Here is a 15,723-nt window from a genome sequence, read left to right as displayed (position 1 = left end):
CCTCATCCGTTCGAAAATTATCATTAGCCGTTTATCCGTTCGACCTCATCCGTTCGAAAATTTTAATTAGCCGTTCATCCGTTCACATTATCCATTTCGAACGGCTTGCCTAGCCGTTCGTCACCCGTTCGCTTGCCGTTCCGTTCACTGTTCGAACGGCTACCATTAGGAACGTTTTCGCGTAAGAGGTCACGTTTATTCTTTAAAACTCGTATAATGAACAGGGCTTGACACTAACTTTTCAACTTAATAGCTAAGTGGCTATTGACATCTTAGATGTTATGACAATTTCAGTTTGTTTACCGACTAGCCAAACTGGCTGGTGGAAATCGGAAACCACTAGCCAAAACTGAATTTCTACAAGTCTGTGGCTAGTGGGCTACTGTTAGTGTCAAGCCCTGAATGAATTTGAACTTAGCTGAAAAGGAGGAACCACTTGTGGTCCTGATTCACCTTGCTGTGAAAATCTCTTGGAGAGGACAGGTCTTTCTGTGTTCTTATTTATGACACCATTCAGGGACCATCAGGGCAGCTTGTGACTTACCAAGAAATGTATTGCAGTTAGAGAGTGGAATTTGCAATCAGATCTTTGGAGTTTAAGTGTGAACTCTGTCGTGTTGAGTCCGAAATGTATTGTACATGTAAATGATGATTAAAAGAATGTTATTTTTCCTCCTAGGCACAAGTCTTCACGATGCGGCATTTGGGTCTATTACTATGGATGTCAAGCATTGCGACTCTGATAAATGGTAATTTTAGTTGATTTGAATAAATTTGCAACTAATAAAGGATCATAAATTTTTTTGTGTAGATTACAGCCTGTACCTTTTGTTATTTTATTCAAATGATCCACCTCAAACTCAGGACTGTGGTCTAGCAGTGCCCAGTGACCCCTCCGCTGGTGCCTTATTTTTGTCCTTGGGCGACTCAGTTTTTTTCAGAAAAAGCCTCTGCTGGGCACCCTGGATTTCACAGTTTCAGAGCAGTGGAATCCCTTCAATTTTTTTTTAGAGCACAGTCTTGAGACTGTATGATAAAATCTCAATTATTGATGATCCCCATGAGTTTCTGAGACCAGTTCTAATGGGCCAATTATCAATTACTGTAATGATGCATATGGAACAGTGTCTAGAATGGTTGGGTGCAGTAGAATGGTTGGGTGCAGTAGAATGGTTGGGTGCAGTAGAATGGTTGGGTGCAGTAGAATTGTTGGGTGCAGTAGAATGGTTGGGTGCAGTAGAATGGTTGGGTGCAGTAGAATGGTTGGGTGCAGTAGAATGGTTGGGTGTCTAGAATGCTTGGGTGCAGTCAAACCTTGCAGGGTCAGGGCTGGGTAGTGGGGTTAATTTAGTCTCTAGATAATGAAAAAATATGAATATTAGTGAGCTACAGGTCTTTTAAAACTGAAAGCTAATAATATATGTATCATTTAATCGTTATTAAGCAAGAATGAAGGAACATTCTCAAATCACTTTGTTTAAAGTGCTAACTTTAAGTACAATGTATAGTTACTGTGCATTAAACTTGACAATGTGCAGATTTGTGTTTCATTACATGTACTTTGATTGACAGGAAAAAGTTTTCATGAATATTGAATGTTACCAAGTGATGTTCTTTAACGGAAAAAAGTTTCAAAGAAGCAAGTCTGGTTAATCAAAAAACTCAGATAATCAAGGTTCAGATAATCAGAATTTTGATTGTACAGTTTTACTATTGAATTAGGTTTAGTTAGCTCTTACGGCATGGTTGCTCTTACCTATATACAATACCAGGATTTATTACACGACTCGGGCAGTCAGAGGGCCAATAACTAAAATCAACCAATCAAAATGCTCTATTGGCGGTCAATATTCTCTCAGTATTGGACCGGGCACTGTCCCGAATGGTCCCAAATGATACAGCACTTGTGTTCCTTTGAACTTCAGTCGTATAATAAATCTCTTATTAACCAAGCTTGCTCGGGACTGTACTGGAAGAATATCGGCCCTCAGTCTTTTTTGTATGGACCTCGCTGCGCTTGGTCCGTACTGTCAAGACCTCAGGCCAATATTCTCCCAGTACGGCCCTCGCGCTTGGTTAATAAGATATATGTCAAGGATTTTTTTTGTAAGGCAACACAGAAAAAAGGAAGCTATTTGCAGTAGCTTTAAAAATGTGACCGGGCACAGGATTTCGTACACTAACCCTTCTTGGTTAAATGGGTGAAAATAAACGGTTTGTAAACAGATAGTAAACCGGTGCTAAGAGCATTTAAATGGTTTGCATATCCATTTAAACGGATAGTCCAAAGCGTTAAACGGTAGAGCTAAGTCCAAAAACAGATTCCATAAACCGTTGAACAGCCAAGATAAAAAATAAACGGATAGCTTAAAGTGTTAAACGGTTAAACAGAAACTATTAATGGATATAGTTTAAAACGTTAAACGGATGGACAAAAACCTTGAACGGATCATAATCAGGAGGGCTAAAGAACAGCGGGAAGCCATGCACATATTGATCAGAAACTGTTGCGAACAATTGTACAAATTGTTCTTGCGACTGATGTTTCATGCTAATATTATATTTGACTGACACCAATAGAAAACGAAGTAAAATTAAATTACTAGCCTGCAATTAAGCTATCCACTGGCGAGTGAAGCGAGCGGAGAGTGTCTCGCTCTGGAGAGCTTGCAATGCGTTTGAAAATTTGCATAAAATATAAGCAGAGCAAGCAATTTGTCAATCATACCATGTGGACTGAACATTCTTGACAGAAAAACAAATTAGAAATGAGAAGCAAAGTCTTTTTTTTTTTTCATGTTCCTTCATTGTTTCTTCTTCGTATTGACCGAAATGAAATCGCACAATCAAGTGAAAAATGTTAAGTAATGGATTATAACGTACCATATTTATTCATCTATAATCCGATCTGGGCTATAAGCCGAGACCCTAAACTTCAGTCTGTTTTAATCGGGAAGCTTCTTAAAACATGTAAATTGAAAATACTCGGCTATAAGCCGAGACCACGTTCAAAGAATTCCATTCTCAAGCAAACTGAAATGAATGCAAAAGTTTCAAAACAGAAAAGAGTTTTAATGCAGTATTGATGTCGAAAATACATTCCGAGTAAACCAGAGAGTAAGGCCTAGTTTATACGTTGTGCTACAGTCGAATTTGATTCAGACGAATTTAATTCAAGGTCCCACAAGCAATTAAATTCGACGATAGCACGATGTCTAAAGCGAATTCAATTTGTCTTGGTAAGACAGATAACATATCGATAACGCGTCTTCAGTTTTAGTGTTGCACTAGCGTCGCCTCGAATGAAATGCATACATTTTCTGAATTTATTTTGGCGAGCCCGCAGCGACCCGGGGCGAGCCCGCAGCGACCCGGGGCGAGCTTTTCGAGTGACACCTCTGACCAGAGACACTGCATTTGGGAAGAGAATTCAATTCGACCGTATTGATTTCGACGCGTAAAACCACGCCACGATTTATGTCGACGGAACGATAAATTTAATGGAATCAAATTCGTCTGAATTAAACTCGACTGTAGGGCGACGTATAAACTAGGCCTAAGTCATCAGTGAGTCCTAGAGGAAAGATCAAGAGAACCTCTTTAATGGAGAGCTTGAGATGTCAGCGAAACGCACAACGACGGGCCGTTACACTCGGAAATATCTGAGGCTAGATGAGAGATTACTTGATTGGGTTACAGAGTAGGGAAGCCAAGGTAAGTTTTCTTTTTACGTGATCGCAAATTTTAACACTGTAGCAGGTGACGATCGATCGTGACGAGTTTGTTTACCAATTGTGGGAATGGGCAATTCTGATTGGTCAGTTTCGAAATTTTTAAAACACTTTCGCAAGCTCTATACACCGAATGCAAATATGGCATCCAATTTGAATTGCCATTTTTCTGGACTGACTAGCCTCTCACACATGTAATAATCCTTTTGTGTTTCCACGTGAAGACGAGGCTAGTCAGTCCACAACAATGGCAATTCAAATTGGACGCCATATTTGCATTTGGTGTATACACTCGTTCAGAACCTGCAAAATCTCTGATACTCTAGACAGCTTGGAAGGTGAAGCAATCTACTCCGAATAAATGGCAGAACTAGCAGGTGAGGAGGAGATGGATGACGAATTCCACACCGACGCTGAGGACGAACAGTTAGCCACTTTTACTATGCTCTGAAAACAACAAACCACTCCATTGGAAGCAACCACATATTTTTAAAGTCAATGACCAACTTCAACTTGTTTTGTTATTTACTCCTGCATGCAATATCTCGGCTTATACGCGAATATATCTATGTTTCCTTTGAATTTGCTGTTTCGAAAAAATTATGTTTAGAAAAACACTCAGCTAGAAGCTGAGAACCATTGTCTAGCCCAAATTTTCGAGATTTGTAGATTTCACCGTCGGTTAACCATCGAAACAATTTTGCATATGCAACTTTCTTTTGCTCATGTTTCATCTAGTGTTTGATTTCATAAAGTAAAGTGTAATTATAGCTTTTATAAAGCAATTTCTGTTTCCTTTCAATCAATGGAAATAAACGATGAGAAACCCGATAGCCACCAATTTTGGTAAATTTTTGCTGTACACGTCCATCGAAATAAATTTCCATAATCATGAAAACAAATCTCGCTCTCCTTGTGTTAATTAACGAACATCTGTTTTCGTGAGGTAATGTGAGCTCTCATGTCTCAATATCTCTATTGAGAATTCTTCTAATCGAAGACCTTCTAATACCAGAGAGTTGCAAATGGCAAGTTGAAGCAAAGACCAACATAGCCGCTCGATCGAAGCGCGATTGATTTTCAACGATGCTTCTTGGGACTGTTTTATACTGTTGCTCTTCAAAAACATTAAATGGATGCAAGTAACCGTTAAACGCATAGGCCAACCATTAAATGGATGGATTTTTTTTTTAAACGGATAGATTAACCGTTTAAACGTTTTGTTGATAACGTTAAACAGGTGAGCAAAGCGTTTAAATGCTTTGATGATCTGTTTTAAACGGATAACAAACGAATAGTAAATGGAATGTTCTGTTTAACTGTAAAGTGTATGAAATCCTGTGCCTGGTCACAAATGTTACTTGATGAAGATAACTTTTTTGGTCTTAAATCACATCTTTGTGAACTAATTTTGGGTGTTTTTATTTTTCCAGGTCAAGGTGTTTCACAGCCACAATCTGCCCCTCCTAGAATTGTAGATTTCTTGGATGGGAATTTGATAAAGCCAGAAGAAGTTAAGTCTGGCAAAAAGTTTGATGCTTCTAAGAACTGGGGCTTCAGACTCCCATGTGATGCGCAGGGTGACAACCCACTAGAGTGGAGTTGGAAGCACAATGAAACTAAAATTACTTTTCCAAGTGCCAAGTACACACTTGGTGCTGATGGTTCATTAACTGGAAGTTTTCTGGAAGCTGAGAATAGTGGAAACTACCAATGTTTTGTCAAGGACACCACTGCCAACAAAGAAACATTCAGTAGAAAGGTGCAAGTCGCAGTAACATGTAAGTGACAGATATTTGCTCAGGTGGTGGACCTTAATTAATTGTCAGCCTCAAATGTGTGACAGGGTAAAACTGCTCATTAAAAGATATAGCTGGAAGGAGGGGAGGACTGTCTTGCCGAGGCCCAAGCATCTGATTGAGGTCCTGACTAAAAAGTTTAGTCAAACTGACAAATGAATTTAAGAGGTCTCCTGAATAGCAGGGATTTCATTAATTGCGGATGTAGACATATGTTGGAAAACAAGTAGGTGGAAGATAGTGCAGCAGTTACCAAGGTAGATTTGTCACCAGTCTTTCTCTTCTGTCCATTCAACACAGTGCACAGTGAACCAATCATGTTGTTGATTGAATTGTTAGAACTTGTTACAAAAATCACCAACACCCAACACCCAGAAAATATCTGCAAAAAACTTGCCTTTAGAATATATAGAATATTTTCCAACAAACTTGTAAAAACTGAGGTGAAATGGTGATAGTGGAGAGTGGCCGCTGGAGTTCGCCAGTTGCTGGCTTCTAATGAAATCCCTGGAAAAGTGCTGATGTGACATAAATTAACTGTTGCTCTTATTTTGTCAACTTTACACTTCAAAAATTAATGTTAAGAGTGTAAGTAAGAACCCTCTGATGAGACCTTCTGAAAGTTTGTTACAGCTGGTGTTGTATTTAAAACTAAAACTAATTCTAGCTTGGACTCTCCTGTTTCCTGGTTATCATGCAGTTTGCCAGACATGAATTTTTAAGAAAATGGTTATTCTTGCACAAAACAACTTGAAGTTGGTATTTTGAACAATTGTTATCATGAATTTAAATGTTCAGCACTGTTTTGTGGATCTGTTAATTTTGGAATTTATGTTAATATTCATTTCCTTTAGATGTTGAAGATTTTGTCTCTAAAACAAGCATTGCACAGACAGTGAATCTTGGAGATCCTTTTTCTTTTAATTGCCCGCCACATGGTGGCAGTTATGGTGCTTCTTATACTTGGGCAAATATGGAAAACATCATGCTGAACAGAGATGAACATATAGCCATTACCCCACTTGGTACGCTGCACATCATGTTCGTTACCCAAGTTGATGTGGACAAAATCTCAGGATTGAAAGGAATTGCTTGTACCATTGTTGCAGCAAATAGCATCTACCAATCTGGCTTTCTGATTGTGACTAGAAGCAGTCCAGGTGAAAATAGTTATTAAAATATTTTGAAATTTTTTTAATTTTATCTATGCTCGCAGTGCTCTATTGGCATGTACAAAGTGTGTCCCCCAGCCTACTATGGAGCTGGCAGTATCTTGGTGGAAGAGCAGATATGTTTTTAAACTAGTCTGTTTACAAACCCAGTTGCCTCAAATGAGCATACATACAGTACAGGCTGCAGGAATAGTGGCACCTGCACACATGTAAAATATGTGCAAGATGGCATATTTATGTGTGCAGTATGTGTGCTAGTAATTTATGTCCAACTATGACAGTAAATACTCTGCCCCCCTTTCACATGGAATGCTGGGAGTAAAATTTTGCATTCACTGTGAAGAATTTGCATGTAATTTTTTACATGTATTTTAGTGTATTTACTTCCATGTGACATGCACATGATAAATTTTTTTGTGTAACTTGCCTGCAATATGGTGGATTTAAATGTATGAAACATATATGCAATGCTGTTATTCCTGAAGCCAGTACTGTACATGTATTTTTTTCTTATCTTACAACCAAATTGCTGCATCAACTAATACATAAACTATATTAAAGCTAATTTATACCAAAATATAAAGCAATAAATGGATGAATTTTCAAAGCGTATGATTGAAAAAGAAATAAGCAGTTTAGCCTGCTCTGGGTCTTCCAAAGAGTAGCTTGGTGGTAGTATCCGAAGTATCAATTAGAAGGTCACAGTACATGTAGGTTTCATTCTTATTGGGAGCACTTAGTATTCTTTTTTTCTCTGAGAATGCCTGTGTCATTTTCTGGATACATCAGCATTCACATGACTGTTGTTTTTGTTATTGTTATTATCATCACTGTTATAGTTTCTATCATTAAATCTGTTAGTATACATTTATGTGTTCATATACGTGTGTAGGTCTTACTTGTGTTGTTATGTTGATAATTGTATTTATTTCTTTTATGTTTGATATTAGGTGACCCTGAGACGCAAAGAACACCTTCCTGGGAAGTAAATTCATTGTCAAAAATGGTTGAAATAGCCGTTGAGGGAAGAAACAAGACTCTTTACTGCCTTGCTGTCGGAAGGTGATCTAGTTATAGATGGTTTGCCAAAAAAAATTTAATCCCCTTCACTCCAAAGATCTTGATATCAGTTATTTCCAATCTTTTTTGTAATCTCATTGGCACTGACATGTCCTTGTACGTGTAATTTTGCTGAGTGTTTTTTTTTTCTGACAAATTTGTGAATCACTTATCTCAGGGTTAAAGTTTTCAAATTGGTTATAATTTTTTTTGTGGTTAAAGCTGGAATGAAAAGTATCATGCAGCAGTAATTTGGTGGATTTCTTTGTTTTTGATGACATTGGGAGCTGTAAAGTGTAATCTGATTAACCTGGACCACTGTTCCTTCAGAGACTAGGAGATCCATCTTGTATTCTGATATGATTGTCCATGATTTGTTTGCTCTTTTTGGTGTAGTTTTTCCATGCTGTTCTTTTTTCTTAACCCTGTAAGACCCAGAAGTGATGGAATATGTAACTTCTTCATTAAATATCCAAATGTTATCCAGTGAACAGGTGGCGACAATACTCAAACTCATCAGTTAGAAATTATTTACAAAGTAATGCATAACAGTTAGAGAGGCAAAAAATATTACAAGTAACAATCAGATCTCATTATTTTAAGGGTAAAAACAACTTTGACTTACTATTTTTAATACTCAATACTTTATCTTTGAAAACTTCCAGGCCAGCTCCAAAAATAACCTGGAAGAGAGATGGTCAGCCGATTACAAGTGGGCAAAATAACTATGACATCCCAGACTTGTTCTTTGGACGGCAGTTGATTATCATGGACGTAAAGGAAGACAAACATGAATCAACAGAGTACTCATGCGAGGCAATGAATTCAATGAACAGTGGGAACCCTCTGAGTCACAAAATAAATCTGATTGTTGAAGGTAAGCATGGTGATGCACATGGTACATGTATGTTTGATTGTACAGTCAACTCTTTTGCTAGGGGACACCCTCAGGAATTGGATGTCCACCATGACGAATATGGCCATAATGTGGAACTACCAATGTTATACTAGACTATTGATAATATCAAATAAATAGACAGTTTGCCCTATGGAGACAATATGGAAATTTGATAAAACCAGTTCCCACTGTTGTGTTTTGTCAGAGGTGGTATTTTTGTTGATTTGCAATTTAAAGACAAATTTCAGTGCAAAATTCAATTATTGTGTAGTGAGTGTCTTCTTATGATAGAGCATAAACAAAACAAAAGTCCAATTTTCACTTTCAAAAGTGTCCCTTTCTGCTCATGAAAGATTTCTGTGTAGAGGAATGTGTAAATACCTCGACTTCATACCAGAATATTATAAGCAACAAAATACTTTTTCTTTGTTAACAGACATGTCTTGTAGGTGCAACTAAACATGTAACTATAGTGGGGGTTGAGAGCATTACTTTCAATTGAGAATTTTAAGACCACCACCCCCCCCCCCTCAGGTGTTCAATCAGTATTTTTACTCCTAGATCTCAATTTTAATATCCTTGATATTTATAACGTTTAATTTTATGCTTTCCTTGTAGCTTGTTTTATGTATTCCAATCATAATAACCTCCTTAATTCCTAATGCTTTTGACATGTACTCTCTTTTCAACTCATCATCAAATTCATGCACACGATACTCAGAATGATAGAAACTGCTCTACACACTATTGCAGAACTAATATCAAGAAGTTTACAATCATGCACCGAGGTCCAAAGGTTTGGAATTCCTTACCAAATGAATAAATGAATAAGCTAAAGAATAATTTTCTTCCTTATCTGGTTAGTCGCTCCACGGTGGGAGAAAGCTCCTGTTTCGAAGTTGGAGGTAGACATTCGAGGGAATGGCTCATTGCATTGTAATGTATATGCTGATCCTGTGCCATCTTTCAAGTGGTACAAAGATGGAAAGATAATTCCCTCATCAGAGTAAGTAAACAATGGCTGAGATGGTGGCTTTTTTACTCAAACATGTACTGTTTAGAGGTGGAGCCTTTCTTACATGCACATAAGTTATATGCATGGAGAATACTGTAGTGATTTGATCAGTGCCCCCATTACAATAAGTGCCTTCCCTCTGGTTTGTGCCCTGCTTGAGTTTGCACCCCTATTTAGTAGGGACCCTCATCCCATTAAGCTCCCCCCTATACCAGCGAATGCCCATATCCAATAAGGGCTCATATTCTGTCTCAGTGATAGCACTGCCACATTAAATTCCCATCATAGCAGCCTATTGTGTAACTCTCTGTTTTGTTTCAATGCGAATTGGCAATGTGGGTGACATTCTGCTAGGGCTTTTTTTTTTTTTTTTTGCCCTAAGGCATAGAACTGGACTCTTCTCTTATGAAGAAGTGATCAGATTGCTGGGAGAAAAAAGTCAGTTAATTCCCTATCTTGACTTCCACAGTCAACATGTCGTAATAGAAAACGACAAGTTGAGGATCCAAAATGCTAGAATGCAGGAAGATGGTGTTTACCAGTGTGTTGCGGAAAACAAGCATGGAATGATTGTATCATCCACTTGGATCTATATCCGCGGTGAGTAACTGAAGTTTTTATCATTGACATCCTAACATCAGAATGCTTATTCTCGATACAATATTGTATGCATTTTGCAAGGTGCTGACAAGGAGAATTTGTGAACAATCAAGAGCCTGTTAAGTTGGTGATCATTTCCATTTTCTTCGTGACCTTATGCGTGATTCAGGGTTGCTAGTCAAACATAGAGGATCAAAATGTTAATTCAAACAACTTTATGCATTTAAATAACTGTGATTTGCATTTTTTCTTTTCAGCTAAAGCACCAACGTTTTCCCAACCACTGGGTCCCTTTTACTTGTTCAAAAATAGTCAAGGCGTTCTAAAATGCGAACCAGAAGCTGCTCCTCCTCCAACATTCAAGTGGTTTAGAGGTGGTAGACAGATCACAACTGGTGGACGCTACACTGTTCACGCAGATGGCGTCTTGTTGATCAATGATGTTACTGAGGATGATAAGGGCGAATATCGTTGTAAAGCCAAGAATTTATTGGCCGAGGTCGAGGAGAAAGGAGACGCAATTGTTTATGGTAAACATGTCATGATATAGCATAGACATTGCTGTAGGATTGCTCACGAATATCGCCCCACGGATTACATGTGTATCAAGCGTGTTTTCGTGGGAATTGTGCACACTTTCATATGCTTGTAGTGGAGTGGTGCGCTGCGATAGCTGAATTACACGTTCAAATTACACGCGTGAATTACAAGCATGAGTTGCAGAAGTGTATGTTCGAACGTGAACCGGGGAATACTTACATGTATTCTCCAACCGCGCTGCCTCACTTTCACAAATCAGGATGTGGTCGATCAATAAAGTGGAAGTTAGGGATTAGTCATTGAAGTAAAAAGCGTGGCAAGTCCTTGGCAACTTGCCACTGCTGATTTAATCCCTTTGAAGGTTGGAAATAGCTTTTATATACTTGAACAGGAAGGATAAATTATCTTCTTTTTCAAGAAAGATTTTTGATAGGGAAGTTTTGAAAGGGATCTCTCACGCAATCTTGACGGGAACAACCTGTCCAGAGAAAGAATTAAAGTATTGTTTGGTTCTGTTGGATTAACCTTATTACTCTATAGATCTTACGATGTTAGTTTTTAAGAATTTGGTATTGGATCAACTAATAATCCCCTAAGTGATGCTTTCTCTATTCTCATCACTTGTCTGCTTAATATTGTATTGATATTGTAAGGAGAAATTCTGTCGTAGTCACTCATGTAAGTTAAAGGGTTTATCTGTTGTTTTCTTTGGCACAGAAAAAACACGAATTACAGTTAAACCGGAGGACAAGGTTGTTCCAGAGCGCGTCAACATCGACCTTCGTTGCCGAGCAGTGGCCGATTCAAGACTGGAACTAAAATATTACTGGAAAAGAGATGACGCAGTTGTTGAGTGCAACTCAAAGATAGAGTGGTTAGAAGGAGAAAACGTTTTAAAAATTTCTGATATAAGTGTTAACGACGCTGGCATTTACACCTGTGTCGCTTACACGCCTGAACCTAGGAAATCGGAAGACAAGGCGTCAGCTGAAGTTAATATTAAAGGTTTGTTCTCATCAGTGCATCAAGTGATTCAAAGTTTCAACGTCCCCCCCTCCCACCCCCCACGGGCATTTAAGCTTTTTGAAGATCGTTTCGTTCCGATTGTGGATACTCGAACACGGTTTGTCAGAGGTAGTTATTGACAGATCTAGAAGTAGAAATAGATGTAAGAGAGAAAAAAATCCCAGTCCTTAAGCGGTTAATTGGGTCAACTTTTGATCACTAACTTATCTGCAGTATTTAACAGCATCTCCTTTTTTATTCCCTCTAGGAGTTCCGTTCCCTCCAACGAACCTCAAGATAAATGAGAAAACGTGCATCAATCGGACAACAGTACTTGAATGGACTACCGTACCCTCCGATGATGCTCCCATTTTGCACTTCTTGATTGAACAGGAATCGAACCATGAACCGGATGTGTTTTATCTCATCTACAATGAGACAAACCCAAGTGCAACATCCCTCACGCTTAAACTTACGGGCTGGTCGACTCTGCGTTTCCGTATGAGAGCTGTAAACAGTTTTGGCCCAAGTCGTCCTAGTTTATCCACAGAGCCTGGAATTTGTAGAACATCTCAGTTAGGTGTGTTTGTTTCTGTGTGCGAACAAAGCGGTCAAACGCAATGCTTGCGCGAGGGGATAATTTTTGGGTGCCCGTGCCCCAATTTCCTGCATTTCGTAGGAACCACCTCTGTCTCGCAAAATAAGCGAAAGAAATTGGAACTTCCATAGAAATCCGTTAAAGGAAACAAAACTAGGGAGAAGGAAAACTCGAGATTTTTCGAACACAAAGCTTATTCGTGACTTCTGCCTGCTTTCCTTACAGCTCCAGAGAAATTCCCAGAGAACTTGCGTGGAGTACCAAAGAGGGCTAGTGAACTTGATATTGCTTGGACGGTAAGTACCTTTTGATTGGCCGAAGCTCACCACGTGACTTGAAAATAATCCTGGATTGCTTTGGTATTGCTTTACTTCGCTCTGTGATTGGTCCAGGAAACTCGCGCCACTTTCTCGACCAATCAAATGCAAAACTAAAACCAGTCACGACTTGGTCGCCCGCGTTTTCCCGCGCTTTCTGCCATTTGATGATCTTTAATTTGAGTTCTCATTGGCTCTTGGACGTATTATCCTTTCTTCTGATTGGCTGCTGTGATAACTTTGGTTTTAGTTTGACGACACTCGATCGGAAAACGCTCTATTGTAGAATTTGCACCAATTTTCATTTGAATTGAATAGAAGAATTAATTTTAATTTGGCAGAAAATGCCAAAGGTGTACTGGAACGGACCCGGATTTTACTATTTCTTGGAGTACAAAAAAGTCGAAGAAACGGCGAGTGAAGATGCTCCTGACAAATGGAAAGACACCAGAATCCCCGCTGAAGCGTCCTCCTTTAAAATCGACGATCCTGGGTACTATGAGCTTTGGGAGTTTAGGATTCGCGCCGGGAACAATTTGGGTCCAGGACCCTTCACTGCCTTGGAACGATCCCGTTCTGGCCAAGATCCACCTCAAAGCCAACCGAAAGATGTGAAAGTGGGGAAAACACAAGCGCGCAGTGTGGAGCTTTCATGGCATCCTGTTGATGCCCCGGCCAGAGGAAGTGTCGATGGATATAGGGTAAGGGACTTAACTTACAGTTAGCCTGGTCCAGGCGTTTTGTTCGTAAAACGAAGCGCGTTAGTACACAAGCGATTGAAGCGGAGAAGTAAGAAAAGGGAGAGAGGTCTGGGTCGGGTCGCGTAACGACTCGTATCTGAATTTTTCGCGCCGTTCACTATTTCGCTTCGGTTTCTCCAACTGAAAGCCGGGAACAAACTACTTTACAGACTCAAAACCAACATTTCTATATGTGACAGTCCGAACGAAGGCGATAATGTGGATAGATTAAAACAAATTTAAACAATTTAAATACAGATTCATAGACGGATAGATGTACTGTATTGTTTAAACGTAGCTTGATAGTGTCGACTTGGAGGCCCCATCCTCGATCGTTAAGAAAATCGAGAATCGCAGATTAGTTGCGAGGTTTGATTTTCTTGGCTGTGAAAAAGTTAATCGCGGGTCAAGTTCTTTGTATCTTGATTTGATGTTTGTAAACTCTGCTTAAGCCTCGATAGTTGTATTTCCGTGGAGAAAGTAACTAGGGTCGTGTTTCGAATCTCGAGTCGTCGGAGTCGTGGAACTTCTAACTTAAGCTCCACTGATAATCTCTGAAGGTCTCTTATCTTTTCTTGTGTGTAAAACTTGCAGATTTTTTACTGGGGCACGAGCCTTTTGGCGAATACAAGGAGAAGAAGACGAGCCATTCCAAGCTATGCGAACTCTACCGATGTAAAGGGGCGATATACCTCTTCAACGACAGTCTTAGACCTGAAACCTTACACCTCTTACACAGTAGCAATAAAGGCTTTCAATAGCGGAGGGGAAGGCCCAGCAAGTGATGAAACATATTTTTCCTCTTTGCAGGATGGTACGTTTAAGTTATCTTGCAGTAGCTTAATAGCCCATTTCCGAATTACCCTTGGCCTCTTTTTCAAAACGAGGCCTGGTGCTCAACCATTCTTGTGAAAATGAGTTTAATTTGTATGTGAATGAAAACTTATTATCATATGAAAGGATGAGCACCAGGACTCGTTTTGAAAATGAGGCCAAGGGTAATTCGGAAATGGGCTATTAGTTTATACCGCATATGCGCGCCTGCGCAGTGAACATATATTTGAGCGGGAATTTGGAATGAGGAAACAGAACAAGGAAATGTATTTAATTTTAGCGTCCTTAAGATCATCGAATAAAAAAGTGATGTCAGATTAGACTGAAGTCAATTTAGGCAAATGCAATGCAGCGGTTTTACAAATGGGGTTCTTGGGAGGTCTATAGAGGCATTGAAATTGCTTGTTTTGTTCCCCGCGTCCAATCGCATTTGAGCAGGTATTTAATCCAGGCCCTCATTACAAGGGTTATGATGTCGGTCCGCTCACGGAATAGTTGCACCCCTTTTGCCTTATTTTTACTGCACCCACTTCTAATACTAAAAATTCACTTTTTTTTCACTTATGTTGCAACTTGGCGTGTGTTTAATTTTTAGGTCCTGGACCCCCGTCAGATGTGAAAGTGTACTCATTTGCGTTGTACATCCTGGTCACGTGGGAACCACCTGTAGAACCCAATGGAATCATTACAAATTACCGAACGGGATCTGCTAAATACGAGGGTTCAGAGCCTAAAGACACGCCAGTGGAGATGACCGAGCTAGAAGCTTCGAAGAGGAGGTACCTTATTGGCAAGGAAGTAAAGCAAGAAGAGCTGACAAACTATGTTGTAGAAATACAAGCCAAGACCGAACCGGGTTACGGTGAAAGTGTGAGAATACCCACTAAAACAGTCGAAGTTTCTGGTAAGTCACGACAAATTTGGAAAATTATTTCGATTACAGCGGACACTCTCGGGAATTGGAAAAAGTGTCCGTCAGTAGAACTGAACGTCTACGAGAATTATTTCCCTCAGGGGACGCCAAAGAAAAGGAGGTGGATTTCCTTTTATACGGAAGAGTATTATGTCAGACTCTTGTTAATGTCAAACGAACGGAGAGCTTGCTTTCTCGCGGAGAAATGGAGGTTTCACAAAACTGATCCTCATAGTTGTGTTGCTCTGTCATAAGATTGATTTGAAACTTCAAGACAAATTTTATTGCCTGGAGTTCATTATTATCGATGGGGTGTCCGCTCATGAGGCAACCGCCTGGTAAAGCTCAACGGACACTCCGAGGTTACACACTTACAATCGTTCATCAACTTTACGCTACCTCACTTGAAATATTAGCCGGCAGCGTAATTTCTTAGCTACAACCTTGCTGTGTAAATACAGAGTTTGATTGAGAGGCATTTAAATTGTCCGTAAGTAGAACT

The 15,723-nt window shown here is 39.4% G+C and overlaps 1 protein-coding gene across 6 annotated transcripts in view; it reads left to right on the top strand.

The window, feature by feature from the left end:
- The first annotated feature begins 666 nt into the window (after nt 1-666).
- LOC111319993 (fibronectin type III domain-containing protein-like) overlaps nt 667-15,723 on the top strand; it is a 34,438-nt gene continuing 19,381 nt past the window's right edge. For 2 of the 6 annotated variants that reach the window (XM_088759983.1, XM_088759982.1), the window contains exons 1-13: nt 5,026-5,512; nt 6,385-6,690; nt 7,653-7,764; nt 8,427-8,638; nt 9,524-9,665; nt 10,144-10,274; nt 10,532-10,804; nt 11,532-11,819; nt 12,088-12,399; nt 12,643-12,713; nt 13,076-13,435; nt 14,069-14,288; nt 14,904-15,212. In XM_088759983.1, the coding sequence (XP_088616109.1) occupies nt 5,038-5,512; nt 6,385-6,690; nt 7,653-7,764; nt 8,427-8,638; nt 9,524-9,665; nt 10,144-10,274; nt 10,532-10,804; nt 11,532-11,819; nt 12,088-12,399; nt 12,643-12,713; nt 13,076-13,435; nt 14,069-14,288; nt 14,904-15,212 (3,211 nt within the window). In that variant the 5' untranslated portion in view covers nt 5,026-5,037. Of the gene's footprint in view, nt 750-3,442; nt 3,701-3,721; nt 4,109-5,025; nt 5,513-6,384; nt 6,691-7,652; nt 7,765-8,426; nt 8,639-9,523; nt 9,666-10,143; nt 10,275-10,531; nt 10,805-11,531; nt 11,820-12,087; nt 12,400-12,642; nt 12,714-13,075; nt 13,436-14,068; nt 14,289-14,903; nt 15,213-15,723 lie in introns of those variants that run through there. The other 4 variants (XM_088759984.1, XM_088759985.1, XM_088759986.1 and 1 more) reach the window with 4 other exon arrangements.

This window comes from Stylophora pistillata, chromosome 5, assembly GCF_964205215.1.
Source record: "Stylophora pistillata chromosome 5, jaStyPist1.2, whole genome shotgun sequence".
NCBI classification, from domain to species: domain Eukaryota; kingdom Metazoa; phylum Cnidaria; class Anthozoa; order Scleractinia; family Pocilloporidae; genus Stylophora; species Stylophora pistillata.
Note: the sequence above shows the minus strand (reverse complement) of the source record. Positions and strands in the feature narration are given on the sequence as shown.